Source organism: Pongo abelii, chromosome 19 (assembly GCF_028885655.2).
Source record: "Pongo abelii isolate AG06213 chromosome 19, NHGRI_mPonAbe1-v2.0_pri, whole genome shotgun sequence".
Classification (NCBI taxonomy): domain Eukaryota; kingdom Metazoa; phylum Chordata; class Mammalia; order Primates; family Hominidae; genus Pongo; species Pongo abelii.
The window spans coordinates 57,708,977-57,724,948 of record NC_072004.2 but is presented as its reverse complement, the minus strand read 5'-3'; the positions used below and the strand labels follow the sequence as shown (position 1 = coordinate 57,724,948).

General features: G+C 41.2%; 1 protein-coding gene and 1 pseudogene across 2 annotated transcripts; both read left to right on the top strand.

The window, feature by feature from the left end:
- The first annotated feature begins 2,490 nt into the window (after positions 1-2,490).
- Positions 2,491-13,644, top strand: LOC100432088 (olfactory receptor 4D1). 2 transcript variants are annotated; one of them, XM_054535655.2, is made up of 4 exons: positions 2,491-2,675; positions 3,520-3,888; positions 7,949-8,055; positions 9,211-13,644. In XM_054535655.2, the coding sequence occupies exon 4, from the start codon at positions 9,230-9,232 to the stop codon at positions 10,160-10,162; it is 933 nt and encodes a 310-aa protein (XP_054391630.2). In that variant the 5' UTR covers positions 2,491-2,675; positions 3,520-3,888; positions 7,949-8,055; positions 9,211-9,229; the 3' UTR covers positions 10,163-13,644. The 2 variants fall into 2 exon arrangements, with proteins under 2 accessions (XP_054391630.2, XP_054391631.2); XM_054535656.2 differs by lacking the exon at positions 7,949-8,055.
- LOC129051090 (homeobox protein MSX-2-like) lies at positions 11,258-11,869 on the top strand (annotated as a pseudogene).
- Positions 13,645-15,972: the final 2,328 nt, after the last annotated feature.

Below are 15,972 nucleotides of genomic sequence, written 5' to 3'. Positions count from 1 at the left end.
GAATTGAGGAGGAAAAATGTAAGACATATAGAAAACAAATAGCATAGCACAATGGCAGAAGCAAGTCCTTTATTATCAGTAATCACTTGAAATACAAATGGATTAAGCTTGTCAAAAGACAGAGGTTGAAAGACTGTATTAAAAACAACACAATCCAATTATATGCTGCTTACAAGAGACTTATTTTAGATCCAAAGACAAAAATAGGTTTAAAGTAAAAGGATGGAAAGAGATATTCTGTGCAAATAGTAGCCAAAAGAAAACTGGAGTGGGATCAATAAGAAAATATGGGACTTGAAAAATATTATAAACTGACTAGACTTAAAAGAGATTTACAGAACACCCAAAGACAACAGAATGTACATCATTCTCAAGTGCACATGAAACAATCTTCAGGATTGACTATATGTTAGGCCATAAAAAATTTTCAATAAATATTCAAAGATTTAAATTATACAAAGTATCTTCTCTGACTACAATGGAATGAAGGAATCTATAACAAAGGAAAAACTTGAATTTTTGCAAATATGTGGAGATTAAACAACATACTTTCCAACAACAAATGGGCCAAAGAATAAATCAGTAGTGAAATCAGAAAATACTTTGAAGTGAATGCAAACAAAAACACAACATATGTTTCACTGCAGGGTGCAGTGAAAGCAATACTTAGAATTTTATAGCTGTAAAATCCTACATAAAAAAGGAAAAACATCTCAAATCAATTATCTAACTTTACACTTTAAGGAACTAAAAAAGAAGAGCAAACTAAAACCAAAGCCAACAAAAGGAAAGAAATAATAGAGATTAGAGCAGAGATAAATGAAATAGAGAATAGAAAAACAATAGATACAATCAATGTAACCAAAAGTTAGTTCTTGAAAAGATAAACAAAATTTATAAATGTTTAGCTAAACTAAGAAAAAAAGAGAAGAGGCAAATAAATAAAATCAGAAACATTACTACCAACCTTACAAAAATTAATAGGATTATAAGAGAGTACTATGAGCACTATATGCCAGCAAATTGGCTAATTTAGATTAAATGGAAAAATTCCTGGAAACACAAATTACCAAAACTGATTTCAAAAGAAATAGAAAGTCTCAACAGACCTATAACAAGTAAATGTTGAATCAGTGTTTAAAAAACCTCCCAACCAAGAAAAATCCAGTACCAGATGGCTTTAGTGGTAAATTCTGCCAAACATTTAAAGGAGTATCAACACCAATACTATGCAAGTTCTTGTAAAAAAAAAAAAAAAAAAAAAAAAAAAACAGAAGCAAAGGGAACACTTTTTAACACATTCTATGAGGCCAGCATTATCTTGATACCAAAGCCAGACAAAGATACAAGAAAAGAACTACAGACCATATTCTTTATAAATACAAATGCGAAAATCATGAGATGCCACCTCACTCTCACTATTCTAAGTAAGATGGTTATTCCTCAAAAGATTAGGCACAGTTGCTATAAAATCCAGCAGTTACACATCTAGCTATATACCAAAGAGAAATGAAAGAATACATCCACACAAAATCCTATACATGAATATTCCTAGCAGCTTTATTCATAATAGCTAAAAAGTGGAAAGAACTCAAATGTCCGAGAGCTGACTGACTGATTTACAAAAGTGATGTATCCATACAATGTAATATTATCCAGTCATAAAAAGGAATGACTGGTACATGACTAGTACTGGTACATGCTACAGTACAGATGAAACTTAAAAACATAAGTGAAAGAAGTAGGACACAAAAGCCATATATCATCATACGTGTGTTATATGATTCAATTTTTAGGAAATGTCCGGAACAGGCAAATCCAGAGACAAAAAGTAGATTAGTGGTTTCCAGAGACTGAGGAGAGAACAGAATGGGCAGTGACGGCTAAAGGATATGAGATTTCTTTTCAGAATGAAGAAAATGTTCTGGAATTAGGTAGTGGTGATGGTTACACAAGTTTGTGAATATACTAAAAACCACTGAATGGTTAAAATCATTTAATAATTGTGAAGTTTATGATAGTTGAATTATATCTTGAGGATGAACTTAGCCAATTTACATTGAGAAGTTCACTTTGGCTGAGAGAAGAGCAGATCAGAGATTGGGATAAGAGATGGTACCTTAATGACTGTACATATGAAAAAGGCTTTGGGGTTTATAGAGGGGGTGACCTGGACTGTGTCCTAGGACATAACTCACTTTTCCAACTACAGTGGTGATAGGAGAGGGTGGAGGCCTTGCACTGCCCATGGTGCTGAAGGATTTGGTTCTTGTAAACCTCCCTGGGAATTCATGTCTCTTTAGGGTTCTTATCCTTCTTCATCTTGGTCCTGTGATCAGTACCTCTGAAATGTTGGCCCCAAGACAGTCTCCCAATAATTAAGTGTGTCTGATGCAACATCTCACATACTTTTTAATAACTCCCATTGCTCATTTGCCCTCAGCAGCCTGAGCCAGGCTTCATCTTATGAATTAAGCCTAAGTTTTACTCCCCCAAGGAATTTCCCTTTCCTTCAGGCCAATCCTATATGTGTTCCTAGTCTGAGAGAGGCCAGGAGAAGAATGGAGCTACAGGAGAAGAGTGACCTGGGAGATGGGAGGCTCTAAGTCCTCTTGGCCACTGTGGGCTGGAGGAAGATGATGGCCCCAGTGTCTTTCCCATGGACAAAGCCTATCGTGAGACAAGCATGGGGTGGAGGGAAGGCATGGGGGAAGTCATCGGGCATTAATGCAAGGCGAATGGGTTTTGGGAAACATTGATTTTATCTAGCATTAAGACTTTTGTCTGTATTGGCTTATGTGCTGGGTGGAATTTAGAACAGAGGGTGGGAGGGACAGCGGAATATAGACATACACTGTTCTCTCCCCCACCTCCCACATACATACTACAGCTTCTTCCCACACCTAGGAGAAAACACAAACAAGTCTTGCTCTCACACTTTCCACCCTCTACTGTTCCTTTTTAAGTCTCATCTTCCTCCATCTTCCCCTTTCTCCTGCCCGCTTCTCTCACTCACTCCAGATTTTCTTCCCTTCTCTATTGCTGTCCCTCCATCTTATCCTCTCTTTTCTTAAATCTTGTGTTTAACAATACCTGTTAATGCTCCCTGGATGACAACAGACTAGATTCTCCTCCATTTTGGGAACCCACTTATTCCTTCTCCCCTCATCTCTCCTAGTCCTGTGTGGGCTGATTTTCTAAGAGCAAAGACAGATGGGAGAGAAGATTGAGTAACAACAGAAGAGGTCTAGAATCCTCCCCTTTCCCCATACAGATCCATGTACCTCCCTATGTCTATTTTCTTTCTTGTCTAGAATCCCTCTAAATCTATTTTCTATGCATGTAGGGGGAGGAAGCATTTGCAAAGATTCTGATGGGTTTGTGGAAAGAATCGGGCCATGCTAAGATGATGCTTCTAGGATTGTAAATCTGGTGATGCTGGGAATTAGGATTCTTGGATTCTCTTTGAGGTCTTATAAACTGCATTCTATCCAGTGGCTACTCTCTCTTTCTTCCCAGCTCTCACAGCAGTCTGGCCCATCCAAGCACCCTGTCCACCATTAAGCAATCACACATTCTTTTGGGAACCAACTATGAGACAGGGTCTGTGTGTACCACGTACTGTGTAATACTTAACGTATTGGATTTGCACTGAAATTACAACACACGTGAGCAGACAGAGCCATCCTCATGAAAAAATACCAAGGCATAGCAACATTATGGAAGAGCTAATTACTCTTGAAACTTCAAGGGAGGGTAGAATTCAGACAGGTGAACAGGACAGAAAAGCAATTCAGATGCGGCACTGACTGGATGAAGGCACTGAGACCTGAGGGACCGAGGAAGAGATAAGTTTCGCTGAAGCTGAATCTTCTTAGAGGGGAGCAGGTAAGAGGAGAATAGTGGTTAGGAGTGCAAATTCTGGGTCAATCAGACCTGGCTCAGAATCCCAGCTCTGCTTCTTCTTCTCCATGTGATCTGGGAGAAATTAGTTAACCTATTCAAGCCACAGTTTACTTATTTGTAAAATGAAGATAATTTTTAGTACTTACTATACTTATAAACATGGGAATAATATATGAGAATTAAAAAAGATAATGCCAGCAAAATATTTAGTATAGCGTCTATCACATAGTAAGCACTCAAAAAATGTTTACTACGATGACAATCACTGCTATTACAACAATAAATGCTTACTACCACAGTTATTACCGTTACTACAATTACAATAAATGCTTATTACTACTACTATTAAGTGGCAGATGGACCTGGAATGAAAGGTAGGAGCCTGTTTGTGTGGAAGCCCCTGAAATCCTAACTAAGTGCAAATTCCTTCCTGTAGACAATAAAGAGCCATGGAAAATTTTTGAAAACCTTTTGAAATAGAGGGGGAAGATATTGTGGAGGAAGTTTTTGTATGTACTATGTTGCACAGTACATTAAAATGGAGCAAAACCTGGGGGCAAGAACCCACTTGGAGGCCCACGGCAATAAGCCAGATAGGAAAAATAATTTGGCAGTAATTTCAAAGGAAGAACACATATGCCTTGGTGATAATACATGTGGAGTGCAAGGGAGAGGTCTAGCTGGGTGAGGGGATAACAGACAGAAATAGGAGAGCCAGAGAGGTATTTGGGTTTAGAGTAAAGAAGTAGCAAGAATGATTTCATAATAATGACAGGCAGCTCACAGTGCCAGATGGAGCTGAAAGAACCCACGGTTACTGACTGGATTTAGCCATTACAGTGACACTCAAACTGAAGAACTGGTTATGAGGAGGGAAGGAATCTGGTGGTTCTGCAACAGTCCTGGGAATCACGGTCTCCTTCTCTCCTCTCTTTTACGGAAGAGCTTTCCCTTTTCCCACACTGCGTCTCCTCCTCTTTTTCTCTCTCTCCCTTTTCCTCAGTGTTCGGAGGTTTCTCCTTCCCCGAACCCTTCCCCTTGCACACCTGGGGTTGTCTTTCGCCCCTGACAGTGCTCATGCTAAGAAGTTTTTCAGCTCTTACCTTTTCTCTTTCTTGGTCTCATTATAATACTTCTTTTGCTTTTTTTGATTAAAATTTTATGACAATTTATAAATTACAAGAAATAAAAAAAAATTTATAAAGAAGAAAAAATATATGTTCCATCAATCCCATCAACCAGAGATAACCACTATTCACACTGGTAACATTTTGATTTTTCATGTCCATTTTTTCCCTTTATATTTATACTATATTTTCTCAAAATATTTTGTAATTCTCTCTTTAAAACAACAATACTTTGAGTCTTAAAACCCCTCATGGATAATTTTAGAGATAATCCTGTTTGTATTTGTCTGTAGAGGTTGATGGAGATCTTTTTTTTTCTTCAACTTTTATTTTAAGTTCAGGGGTACATGTGCAGGATGTGCAGGTTTGTTACATAGGTAAACGTGTGCCATGGTGGTTTGCTGCACAGGTCATCCCATCACCTAGGTATTAAGCCCGGCATCCATTAGCTATTCCTCCTGATGCTCTCCCTCCCCTTGCCACCCCCCTGACAGGCCCCACTGTGTGTTTTTTCCCCTCATGTGTCCATGAGTTCTCATCATTCAGCTCCCACTTATAAGTGAGAACACTCTGTGATTGGTTTTCTGTACCTGCGTTAGTTTGCTGAAGATAATGGCTTCCAGCTCCATCCAGGTCCCCGCAAAGGACATGATCAATAGAGCTATCTTTTCACATGTATCCATTTAATTCCCTTATAAGAGCATCAGTGCAATCACTGCTGCCCCTCCCATGGTAAAATAAAATCCCATAGAGTTAAACATCCTTTTAGGATATATGTTTATTCTTAACTAGTATTTCATCACACGAAGGAACCATATTTTATTTAACCAATATCTTATAGTCATGCATTTATGTTGTTTCTAGTTTATCAATATTATAATAATGTGATGAATATCCTTAAACATACATTTTTAAAAGTTAGTTTTCATTGTTTCTTTAAAACAAATCCCTAAGATAGAAATTACTGGGTCAGGGAGTATAAATAATTTATGGATTTGGCACATATTTTCAAATTGTCTTCTAGAAAGATTGTACCACCAGTGATTTATCTATTGCTCTAAATTCTCAATAATGCTGAGTATTACAAGTTTTTAAAAGATCAATGTTAACATAATTTAAAAAAATTTTTCCTTATTATACTTTAACTTTTTGGATAATTAGTGAATTCTAGATAAGTTTGAATTATTATTATATTATTACAGGTGCTCGCCACCACGCCCAGCTAATTTTTGTATTTTTAGTAGAGACGGGGTTTCACCATGTTGGCCAGGCTGCTCTCGAACTCCTGACCTCAGGTGATCTGGCCGCCTCGGCCTCTCAAAGTGCCAGGATTAACGCATGAGCCACTGCACACAGCCATGTTATTTTATTTTAAAATCCCTTCCTTCCATCATGACTTATACATAGTTCATTCAAAGTAAAAATACCCAGATAATACAAAGACATCAGGATCAAAACTAGAGTATCTCTGAGGCTTTTCATCTTATGTTGTATCATGGAAATTTCTATGTATTTACAAAGCAGAGAGAATCACCATTTTCAGAATTACCACTATTACCAACAGTTTGCCAGTCTTGCTTTACATATTCCTCCCCCCTTTAATAAAGTATTTTAAGGCAAGACCAAGACATCTTTTCTTTACATCCATAAAAACTTCAGTGTTCATCTCTGACTGATAAAAGCATATAAAAATGTATGGGGGTGGTAGGCTGGGTGCAGTGGCTCACACCTGTAATCCCAGCACTTTGGGAGGCAGAGGCAGGTGGATTACTTGAGCTCAGGAGTTTGAAACCAGCCTGGGCAACATGACAGACCCTGTCTCTACTAAAAATACAAAAAAAATAGCCAGGCATGGTGATGTGTGCTTGTGGTCCCAGCTACTTAGGGGGCTGAGGTGGGAGGATTGCTTGAGACTGGCTGCTGGAGATTGTAGTGAACTGAGATCGCACCACTGCAGGCCAGCCTTGGGGACAGAGTGAGACCCTGTCCGAAAAAAAGAAAAAGTATGGTGGTTGTAATCTTAATAGGGATAAAGATCTTAAGATAAAATAATGAAGTATGCTGTTAACATTTCAGGAATCAGTAATCAGGTGTGAGAGTTGGAGTCAGGGATGAAGGATTAGGGTCAGGGACTTTCCCAGAGAGGCCAAACCATGCCATTTAAATGGCTGCCCACCCAGTCTAACCTTGACACCATGTGGTGGAGAAAGGACACAAAATCAGAGACCAAAATGTGTTACCCTCTGTTGCGGTTGCTGCGACAATGCTCCAGGAAGGGTGTGTACTACCCTTGCCTATCTCAGCTTCCTGCCCTGGTGCACTGGGATAAGCCCATTCTAACCCTGTTTTATCACATCATTTCCTGCTAAAGAGCTTGCCGGGGTTCTCAGTTGCCTATGGGGACATTTTTCAAACAGTCCTAGGCTGGGAGTTGGTAAAGCCACAGAACAAACACAGCACATCTTCCTGGAGTATCATTTTTGCACAAATATCTGAGGATGAATGTGAATTTTATGTGAAGACAAATATAACAATATTTTGAGTATTGAAATCCCTCATAGATAAGTTTTGAGATAATCCTGTTACATTTGTCCACAGAGGTTTATAGAGATCTTTCCAAATATATTCATTCAACTCCCACGTAAGAGCATCAGTGTAATTGCTGCTACCGTGCCCATGTGCCAGGTGGGAATCAGGGAAAAGAGACTTTTTATGTTCTATTGTCTGTACAGGATGGGGCCTTGAGACAAATTTTTCTGAACAATTAGAGAAAATACCTGTGGAAAGGTATAATCCAAAAGAATGGGTTTTAACACCAAGAACTCAGTTTATTTTTCAAGCTAATGTCTTCTAGAACTTTCACTTACTAAAGAATCATGTCTCCCTTCATGCTCTAATTTTTTTTTTCTTTTTAGAGATAAGATCAGCTGGAGTGCAGTGGCCATAATAGCTCACTGCAGCCTTGATCTCCTGGGCTCAAGCAATCCTTCCATCTCAGCCTCCTGAATAGCTGAGACTACAGGTATGCACTACCATGCCCAGGTAATTTTTAAAATTTTTGTAGAGATGGGGTCTCACTATGTTGCCAGGCTTGTCTCAAACTCCTGGCCTCAAACGATCCTCCCACCTCAGTCTCCCGAATAGCTGGGGATTACAGCTGCATGCCATCACACCTGGGTAATTTTAAAAATTTTTTATAGAGGTGGGAGTCTAGCTATGTTGCCCAGGCTGGTCTCAAACTCCTGGCCTCAAGTGGTCCTCTTGCTTTGGCTTCCCAAAGTAGTGGGATTATAGGCATGAGCCACTGCATCCAGCCAACCTTTTTTTTTTTTTTTTTTAACAACACTGGTCTTGTCAAAGTTTTATGAACCATAATAGTTACATTTTAAAAGCTCTGCCAAAGATTGTCTAGGGATATGTGTATAATAGAAAATTCACATAAATTTTAAAAGTTAAAACATGAGAGTTCAAGGAGATAGTGCATTTGTCCTGGGCTTCTTTGAATTGCCCCCACAGATGACCCACGGCAACAAATGCTACTAGAGAAGTACTCACGGGGAAACGTTTGAGAAACACTAATCATCCCAGCTTCACTACAACCAAGATTATCTGCTTGTTTTTCTTCACATTTACCTCTGATTTTGTACATAACAATTTTCTTCTAATGTACACCTCTCTTTCTCCAGCAATAAACATCCTCTCAAATTCCCACCATAAAGAAGCATCTATTTGTTTATCTAAAATCATTATTCTCAACTGTATATCCTATCAAGATTTATGCACATAGGTTGATGGTGTTTGTGGTCACAGGTACTTGCTGATATGTTTTTTTATTCACTGATTGATTCAACTAGCTTTATGGAACCTATGGTTCACAAGGCACTATGTTGAGCATAGCAGGTATGAAAAAGAATCAGACATGAAACCTGTGGTTGAGGACAGCATGGCCGAAGGGAAAAAAGGCCCAGATTCTTGTAATATACCATAGGGCGTGGTCAGGGAAATAAGTCTGTGGAACCCTTGAAAACATATGGAACTTCCTCCCCGTGGAGGGCTTTCCTAAGCTACATCTCGGATTGGCACTCAACAATGACTTTAATCAACTCAATCCTGACTGTCCAAGGAAAATGATTGAATTTTCTTTTTTTTGTTGTTTGTTTCAATGGTTTCTCTGTAGGAACGTGGGGGAAGATCCTATGGAACCACAGAACACCACACAGGTATCAATGTTTATCCTCTTAGGGTTTTCACAGACCCAGGAGCTCCAGAAATTCCTGTTCCTTCTGTTCCTATTATTCTATGTCACCACCATTGTGGGAAACCTCCTTATCATGGTCACAGTGACTTTTGACTGCCAGCTCCACACACCCATGTATTTTCTGCTCCGAAATCTAGCTCTCATAGACCTCTGCTATTCCACAGTCACCTCTCCAAAGATGCTGGTGGACTTCCTCCATGAGACCAAGACAATCTCCTACCAGGGCTGCATGGCCCAGATCTTCTTCTTCCACCTTTTGGGAGGTGGGACTGTCTTTTTTCTCTCAGTCATGGCCTATGACCGCTACATAGCCATCTCCCAGCCCCTCCGCTGTGTCACCATCATGAACACTCAATTGTGTGTGGGCCTGGTAGTAGCCGCCTGGGTGGGGGGTTTTGTCCACTCCATTGTCCAACTGGCTCTGATACTTCCACTGCCCTTCTGTGGCCCCAACATCCTAGATAACTTCTACTGTGATGTTCCCCAAGTACCGAGACTTGCCTGCACTGATACCTCCCTCTTGGAGTTCCTCATGATCTCCAACAGTGGGCTGCTAGTTATCATCTGGTTCCTCCTCCTTCTGATCTCTTATACTGTCATCCTGGTGATGCTGAGGTCCCACTCAGGAAAGGCAAGGAGGAAGGCAGCTTCCACCTTCACCACCCACATCATCGTGGTGTCCATGATCTTCATTCCCTGTATCTATGTCTACACCTGGCCCTTCACCCCATTCCTCATGGACAAGGCTGTGTCCATCAGCTACACGGTCATGACCCCCATGCTCAACCCCATGATCTACACCCTGAGAAACCAGGACACGAAAGCAGCCATGAGGAGATTAGGCAAATGCCTAGTAATTTGCAGGGAGTAAACTTTAAGTAAGTTGACTTTAAATGACAAATTTCTCTGGATTTTTATTTTCCCACATGAAAAATGGAGGAAAGTCTTTATAAAGCATAACAAATCAGTTTACACTTATATTTCTTGAGGACCTACTGCTGTGTCAAGTACTGTGTTAAGCACTTCCATGCTTTTTTTTTTTTTCTTTAGATGTAGTCTTGCTCTGTCACGCAGGCTGGAGTGCAGTGGTGCAGTCTAGGCTCACTGCAACCTCCACCTCCCGGGTTCAATGATTCTCCTGCCTCAGCCTCCCACGCAGCTGGGATTACAGGCACCCGCCACCAAGCCCGGCTAATTTTTGTATTCTTAGTAGAGACGGGGTTTCATCACAATGACCAGGCTGGTCTCGAACTCCTGACCTCAGGTGATCCACCCGCCTTGGCCTCCCAAAGTGCTGGGATTACAGGCATGAGCCACAGCGCCCGGCCTAACACTTCCACACTTTTATTTCATTACTTTTCATGAAACCGACAGTGGATGTATTATTATTGTTGTTAAACAGTTTTACAAATGAGAAAACGCAGAGAGAAGTGAATTGCTCAAAGGTGAACAGTAAGTGAGTGGCAGAGCTTGCCCTGGAACCTGGTTCTTCTGACTCCAAGTTTAGAGGCAAGAAATAGGAATGGGATTTGAAACTCAGAGTTTCCTGCGACCACAAGAGAAAACCTAGAGAGGTCTTCGCCTATAGAGAAGTATCTGTGATGAATGGTCAACTTCATCTTAACTCTGGGACAGTTACATTCTTTTCTGCTCCCCACCTCCCTGCCTCATTCCCCACTGTGGAATTTAGAAAGTTATCTCGCCCTCTCGTCTCCCCCACAAAAAATGTTTGAGCCGCCGCTGCCGGGTTGCCAGCGGAGTCGCGCGTCGGGAGCTACGTAGGGCAGGGAACGCATGGCTTCTGTTTTCGTCCGAAGAGGAGGGGCCAGCGGTGGCGGTCGGGCCGGGTCCGGGGCCTGGGGACGCCGAGGCGGCCGCGGAGGAGCGCCGCGTCAAGGTCTCTAGCCTGCCCTACAGTGTGGACGCGCTCGTGTCCGACAAGAAGCCTCCCAAGGAGGCATCCCCAATGCCGGCCGAAAGCGCCTTGGCCGGGGCCACCCTGCGGCTACTGCTGCTGCCGGGGCACGGCGCTCGGGAAGCGCACAGCCCCGGGCCGCTGATCAAGCCCTTCGAGACCGCCTCGGTCAAGTGGGAAGACTCCCTAAGACGCAGCGGCGTGGATGCAGGAACCGGCTGATATTTGCCGCCGCCGCGACACACGAGCCCTACCACCTGCACCCTGAGAAAACACAAGACCAGTCCGAAGCCCCGCACAGCCTTTACAACGTCCCAGCTCCTCGCTCTGGAGCGCAAGTAGCGCCAGAAACAGTACCTCTCCGTTGCAGAGGGTGCGGACTTCTCCAGCTCTGCGAACCTCACGGAGACTCAGGTCAAAATCTGGTTCCCGAACCGAAGGGCCAAGGCGAAAAGACTGCAGGAGTCAGAACTGGAAAAGCTGAAAATGGCTGCAAAACCTATGCTACCCTCCAGCTTCAGTCTCCCTTTCCCCATCAGCTCGCCCCTGCAGGCAGCGTCCATATACGGAGCATCCTACCCGTTCCATAGACCTGTGCTTCCCATCCCGCCCGTGGGACTCTATGCCACGCCAGTGGGATATGGTATGTACCACCTGTCCTAAGAAGGACCAGATCAATAGACTCCATGATGGATGTTTGTCTCAAAGGGTTTCCTCTCCCTCTCCAAGAAGGCAGGACCAGCCAATACTCCTGCTCTGCTAACCCTGCGTGCACCACCGTAAGCGGCTAGGCCGACAGGGCCACACGACATAATTGAAATTTGTTCTTTAGGCGGAGGCACCAAGCCTTGTTTTCTTGGTGTAATCTTCCAGATGCCCCCTTCTCCTTTCACAAAGATTGGCTCTGATGGTTTTTATGTATAAATATATATATATAATAAAATATAATACAATACATTTTTATACAGTAGACGTAAAAATTCAAATTATTTTAAAAGGCAAAATTTATATACATATGTGCTTTTTTCTATATATCACCTTCTTAAAGAGACTGTGTAAGTCCATTTGTTGTATTTTCTTAAAGAAGGAGACAAATTATTTGCAAAACTTGCCAAAGTCAATTATTTTGATGAGATTATTGACTTCTGCTTATGGAAAACAAATATTAGAATTGGACACAATGCACATATGGAGAGGTTATTCAAAGTGAAGGGGACACATCACATTTCTGCATTTTACTTGCATTAAAAGAAATCTTTTTATATGCTACCATATTTGTTCCTATCTCTCCCCACCCCCCACCCCCCTCCCACACACACATTTTTACAGTTTTACCTTTTTGAAGAATTTTTTTTGTAAGACCAATAAGCGGGATGAGAAGAATCCTGAGAATGCCTGGAGGTGAGGTAGAAAATTAGAAATACTTCCTAATTCTTCTCAAGGCTGTTGCTTTACTTCATTTCAGATAATTGGAGAGTAAAAAGTTAAAGCCTGTTGGGAGGAGTTGATAGTTTCTGAGAAATACTAGGTACATTCATCCTCACAGATTGCAAAGATGATTTGAGTGGGGGACATAGTAATTTTCTGCTTAAAATATGAGTACCTTGTAACCGTTACCTATATGCTAAATATTCTTGAACAATTAGTAGATCCAGAAAGAAAAAAAATTATGCTTTCTCTGTGTGTGTACCTGTTGTATATGCTAAACTTATTAGAAAATTTTATATACTTTTTAACATGTCGAGGGCAGACGATAAAGCCATGTTTTGACTTGGTGAAAATGGAGTTACCAAAACAGCCCATTAAGCTCCCTGGTATTTCACCTTCCTCTCCATCTCTCCCCTCCCTCCAGTATGCCTTTACCCCTTTGAAAGGGTGCCTTGTACAATTGTATATATTTTATTGAAGAGTTATTATCTCTTATTCTGAATTAAATTAAACAATTGTTTTATTGCAAAAAAAAAGAAGAGAAAGTTACCTCACTTTTAGCATTGTCTAAATAGTTCCCCAAAAGGCATTTGCCCTTTGTTTTTGTTCCATCTTTACTAAATACTCTTTGGATAATCTTCACATTGTGCTACTTAGCTGAAATGGCTTAAATATGTCCCCTTCAAAATTCAGGTATTGAAATTTAATGATCAATGTGATGGTGTTAAGAGGTGAAGCCTTTAAGAGGTGATTAGGCCATGAGGATTCCTCCCTTATTAATGGGATTAAGGCCATTATAAAAGAAACTTCATGCAGCATTAGGCTCGCTAGCCCTTTGGTCTTCTGCCATATGGGGACACAGCATTCCTCCCCTCTGAAGGATGCAGCAACAAGGTGCCATCTTGGAAGCAGAGAACAGCCCTCACCAGATAACCAAACCTATTGGAACCTTAATCTTGGACTGTCAAGCCTCCAGAACTGCAAAAGAATAAATTTCTGTTCTTTACAAATCATGCAGTCTGTGGTGTTTCATTATAACCATACAAACAGACTAAGACATTACCCAACACAATCTTTCCATCATTTGCATAGTATGGCTGAGAGGAGGACGGCATAATATAATTGAGGAACCAAGGCCAGAGAGGCCAGGGCCATGCCTACTAGTGCTCCAAATCTAGGGTAGTGAATTCATTTCCAAGGCTACTACTTCATGTATATTTCTGCTTTTCTCTTTAACTGGAATGAGAGCTTTTTCAGGGCAGGTGCCATGCATTATTCATTTTTAAATCCTCCCAGCACCTGAACAGTACCTGACAGAGAGAGGAAGCATTTTTACTTTTTTCTCTTTTTAACATTTTTCCAGCTTCCTATAGTTTCCCTCTGTCATTTTCTGTATATTTATTTCTTCCATCTTCCTTGGGATATGCATCATTTTGTTAAAGTCTCAGGCAATGTATAATATGGACCCAAAGTTAAGAAGATGATGCAGAAGCTTTTTGTTCTCCCTTCTCTCCCAGCAATCATCCCATCCAAGAAATGAAAGTCAGAGACCAGGCACAGTGGCTCACGCCTGTAATCCCAGCACTTTGGGAGGCCGAGGCGGGTGGATCATTTGAGGTCAGGAGTTTGAGACCAGCCTGACCAACATGGTGAAACCCCATCTCTACTAAAAATACAAAACATTAGCCAGGCGTGGTGGTGGACGCCTGTAATCCCAGCTACTCGGGAGGCTGAGGCAGGAGAATCGCTTGAACCCGGGAAGCGGAGGTTGCAGTGAGCCGAGATCGTGCCACTGCACTCTAGCCTGGGCAACAAGAGTGAAACTCCGCCTCAAAAAAAAAAAAGAAGATGAAGAAAGGAAAAAAAAAGAAATGAAAGTCAGAGGCTCTTCCTGGTTTCTCTTGAAGCCATCATGGCAACTCTGAGCTTATCCTTTCTCCACTTCTTCCTCCTTGTTTCCGTTTCACACATTTCTCCATATTCACACTCAACCTTTGGAAATGAGGAAGGGTAAAATGGACTCTCTGTCTTATTAGATCTCTGTGGCCCCTTAGAACAGCATTTTCCTCTTTCACATTAAAATCCTTTAAATACCAAATGATGCTTTTCACATCCTCCAATTTGTCTCTTCTCCACGTGCAACATCTGCCTTCCTATAGTTGTTCCTCTTGTGACAGGTTTGCTGATTCCATCACCCTGGGCATCTCTTCTGTATTTACTCTTACATGGCAACATCCCTCTTAAGGTGTGATGCTCACCATGTGACACTGCTGCACTGGGCTGTAATTTCTTCGAGAAAAAATGATTTTCTCCTCTGAAATATATGTCCATAACAATGCTTTTAGCAGTAAGTAGCAGAATAACCAAGTGACAGTGGCTTAAATAAAGAAGACAGTATTATCTCATTTAAAAAGAAGACTAAAGGATAAGCAATTCCAGAGTTGGCTAATTCAGTAATTTAAACATTTTAGGGCTCTGGGTTGGCTGCTCGGCAATTCCTTGCCTTTCCTCTCATGGTAGCCATATGGCTGTCAAAGCTCCAGGCATCACACCTTTATTTCAAATGATTCAGCAAGAAGCATAAGGAAATGCATCCATGTGCTTTTTTTTTTATTTTTACCAGGGGAGAAAAGAAGCACACCAGCAGAATTATCATATGACCCAGTTGACCAGAACTGCATCATATGGTCACCCCAGTCTGCAAAAAGGAATGGAAGGGTGAATGTCTGGTTTCTTCAGCCAGGAAAAAGAGTACTGGGAATGGCAACCAACAGTGTCTGCCATGTATATGTAAGCCCCTGGCAGCAAGAAGACAGACAATTGGCTTGAGTGAAAAATCTTGTTGATAAGAAAACTCTATCATAGGCAGTGATCATAAAATCAAATGCCTAGAGAAGCTGACAATAAGTTAAGTGGGCCCAGTGAAAACTAAGGGGAACTGGAGGTGCTCATCCAGATAAAAGAGGAAATCCTACTTCAAGTCTTCTCTTCGACCCTAATGCAGAATTCCAGTACTTAAGTCCTTACAAAAAAATTGGAAGGATTTTACTTAGAGATACAAAACAGCCCCAAATAAATAGTCCCAGGCTATTTTCTCCAATTGACAAAACAGCTGACATGATAATCCTAAGAGAGGCCTTCAAGTTCTCAAGCCCTGCTCATGCACATAGTGCTTCCAATCAGCATTTTAGTGGTTTGATTTTAAATACCAGTGGTTAGCTGGAGACCACTAGGCAGATGAAGAAAATTTCCAATATAGAAGGCAGATACAAAAACAAAACAAAATGGAAAAAAAAAGTTCAAGTAAACAGAAGCAATTCAAGTAATAGAAGAAAACT

Bases quoted from the DNA above. Each gene is read 5' to 3' on its own strand.
- LOC100432088 (XM_054535656.2), top strand. From the start codon at position 9,230: ATGGAACCACAGAACACCACACAGGTATCAATGTTTATCCTCTTAGGG.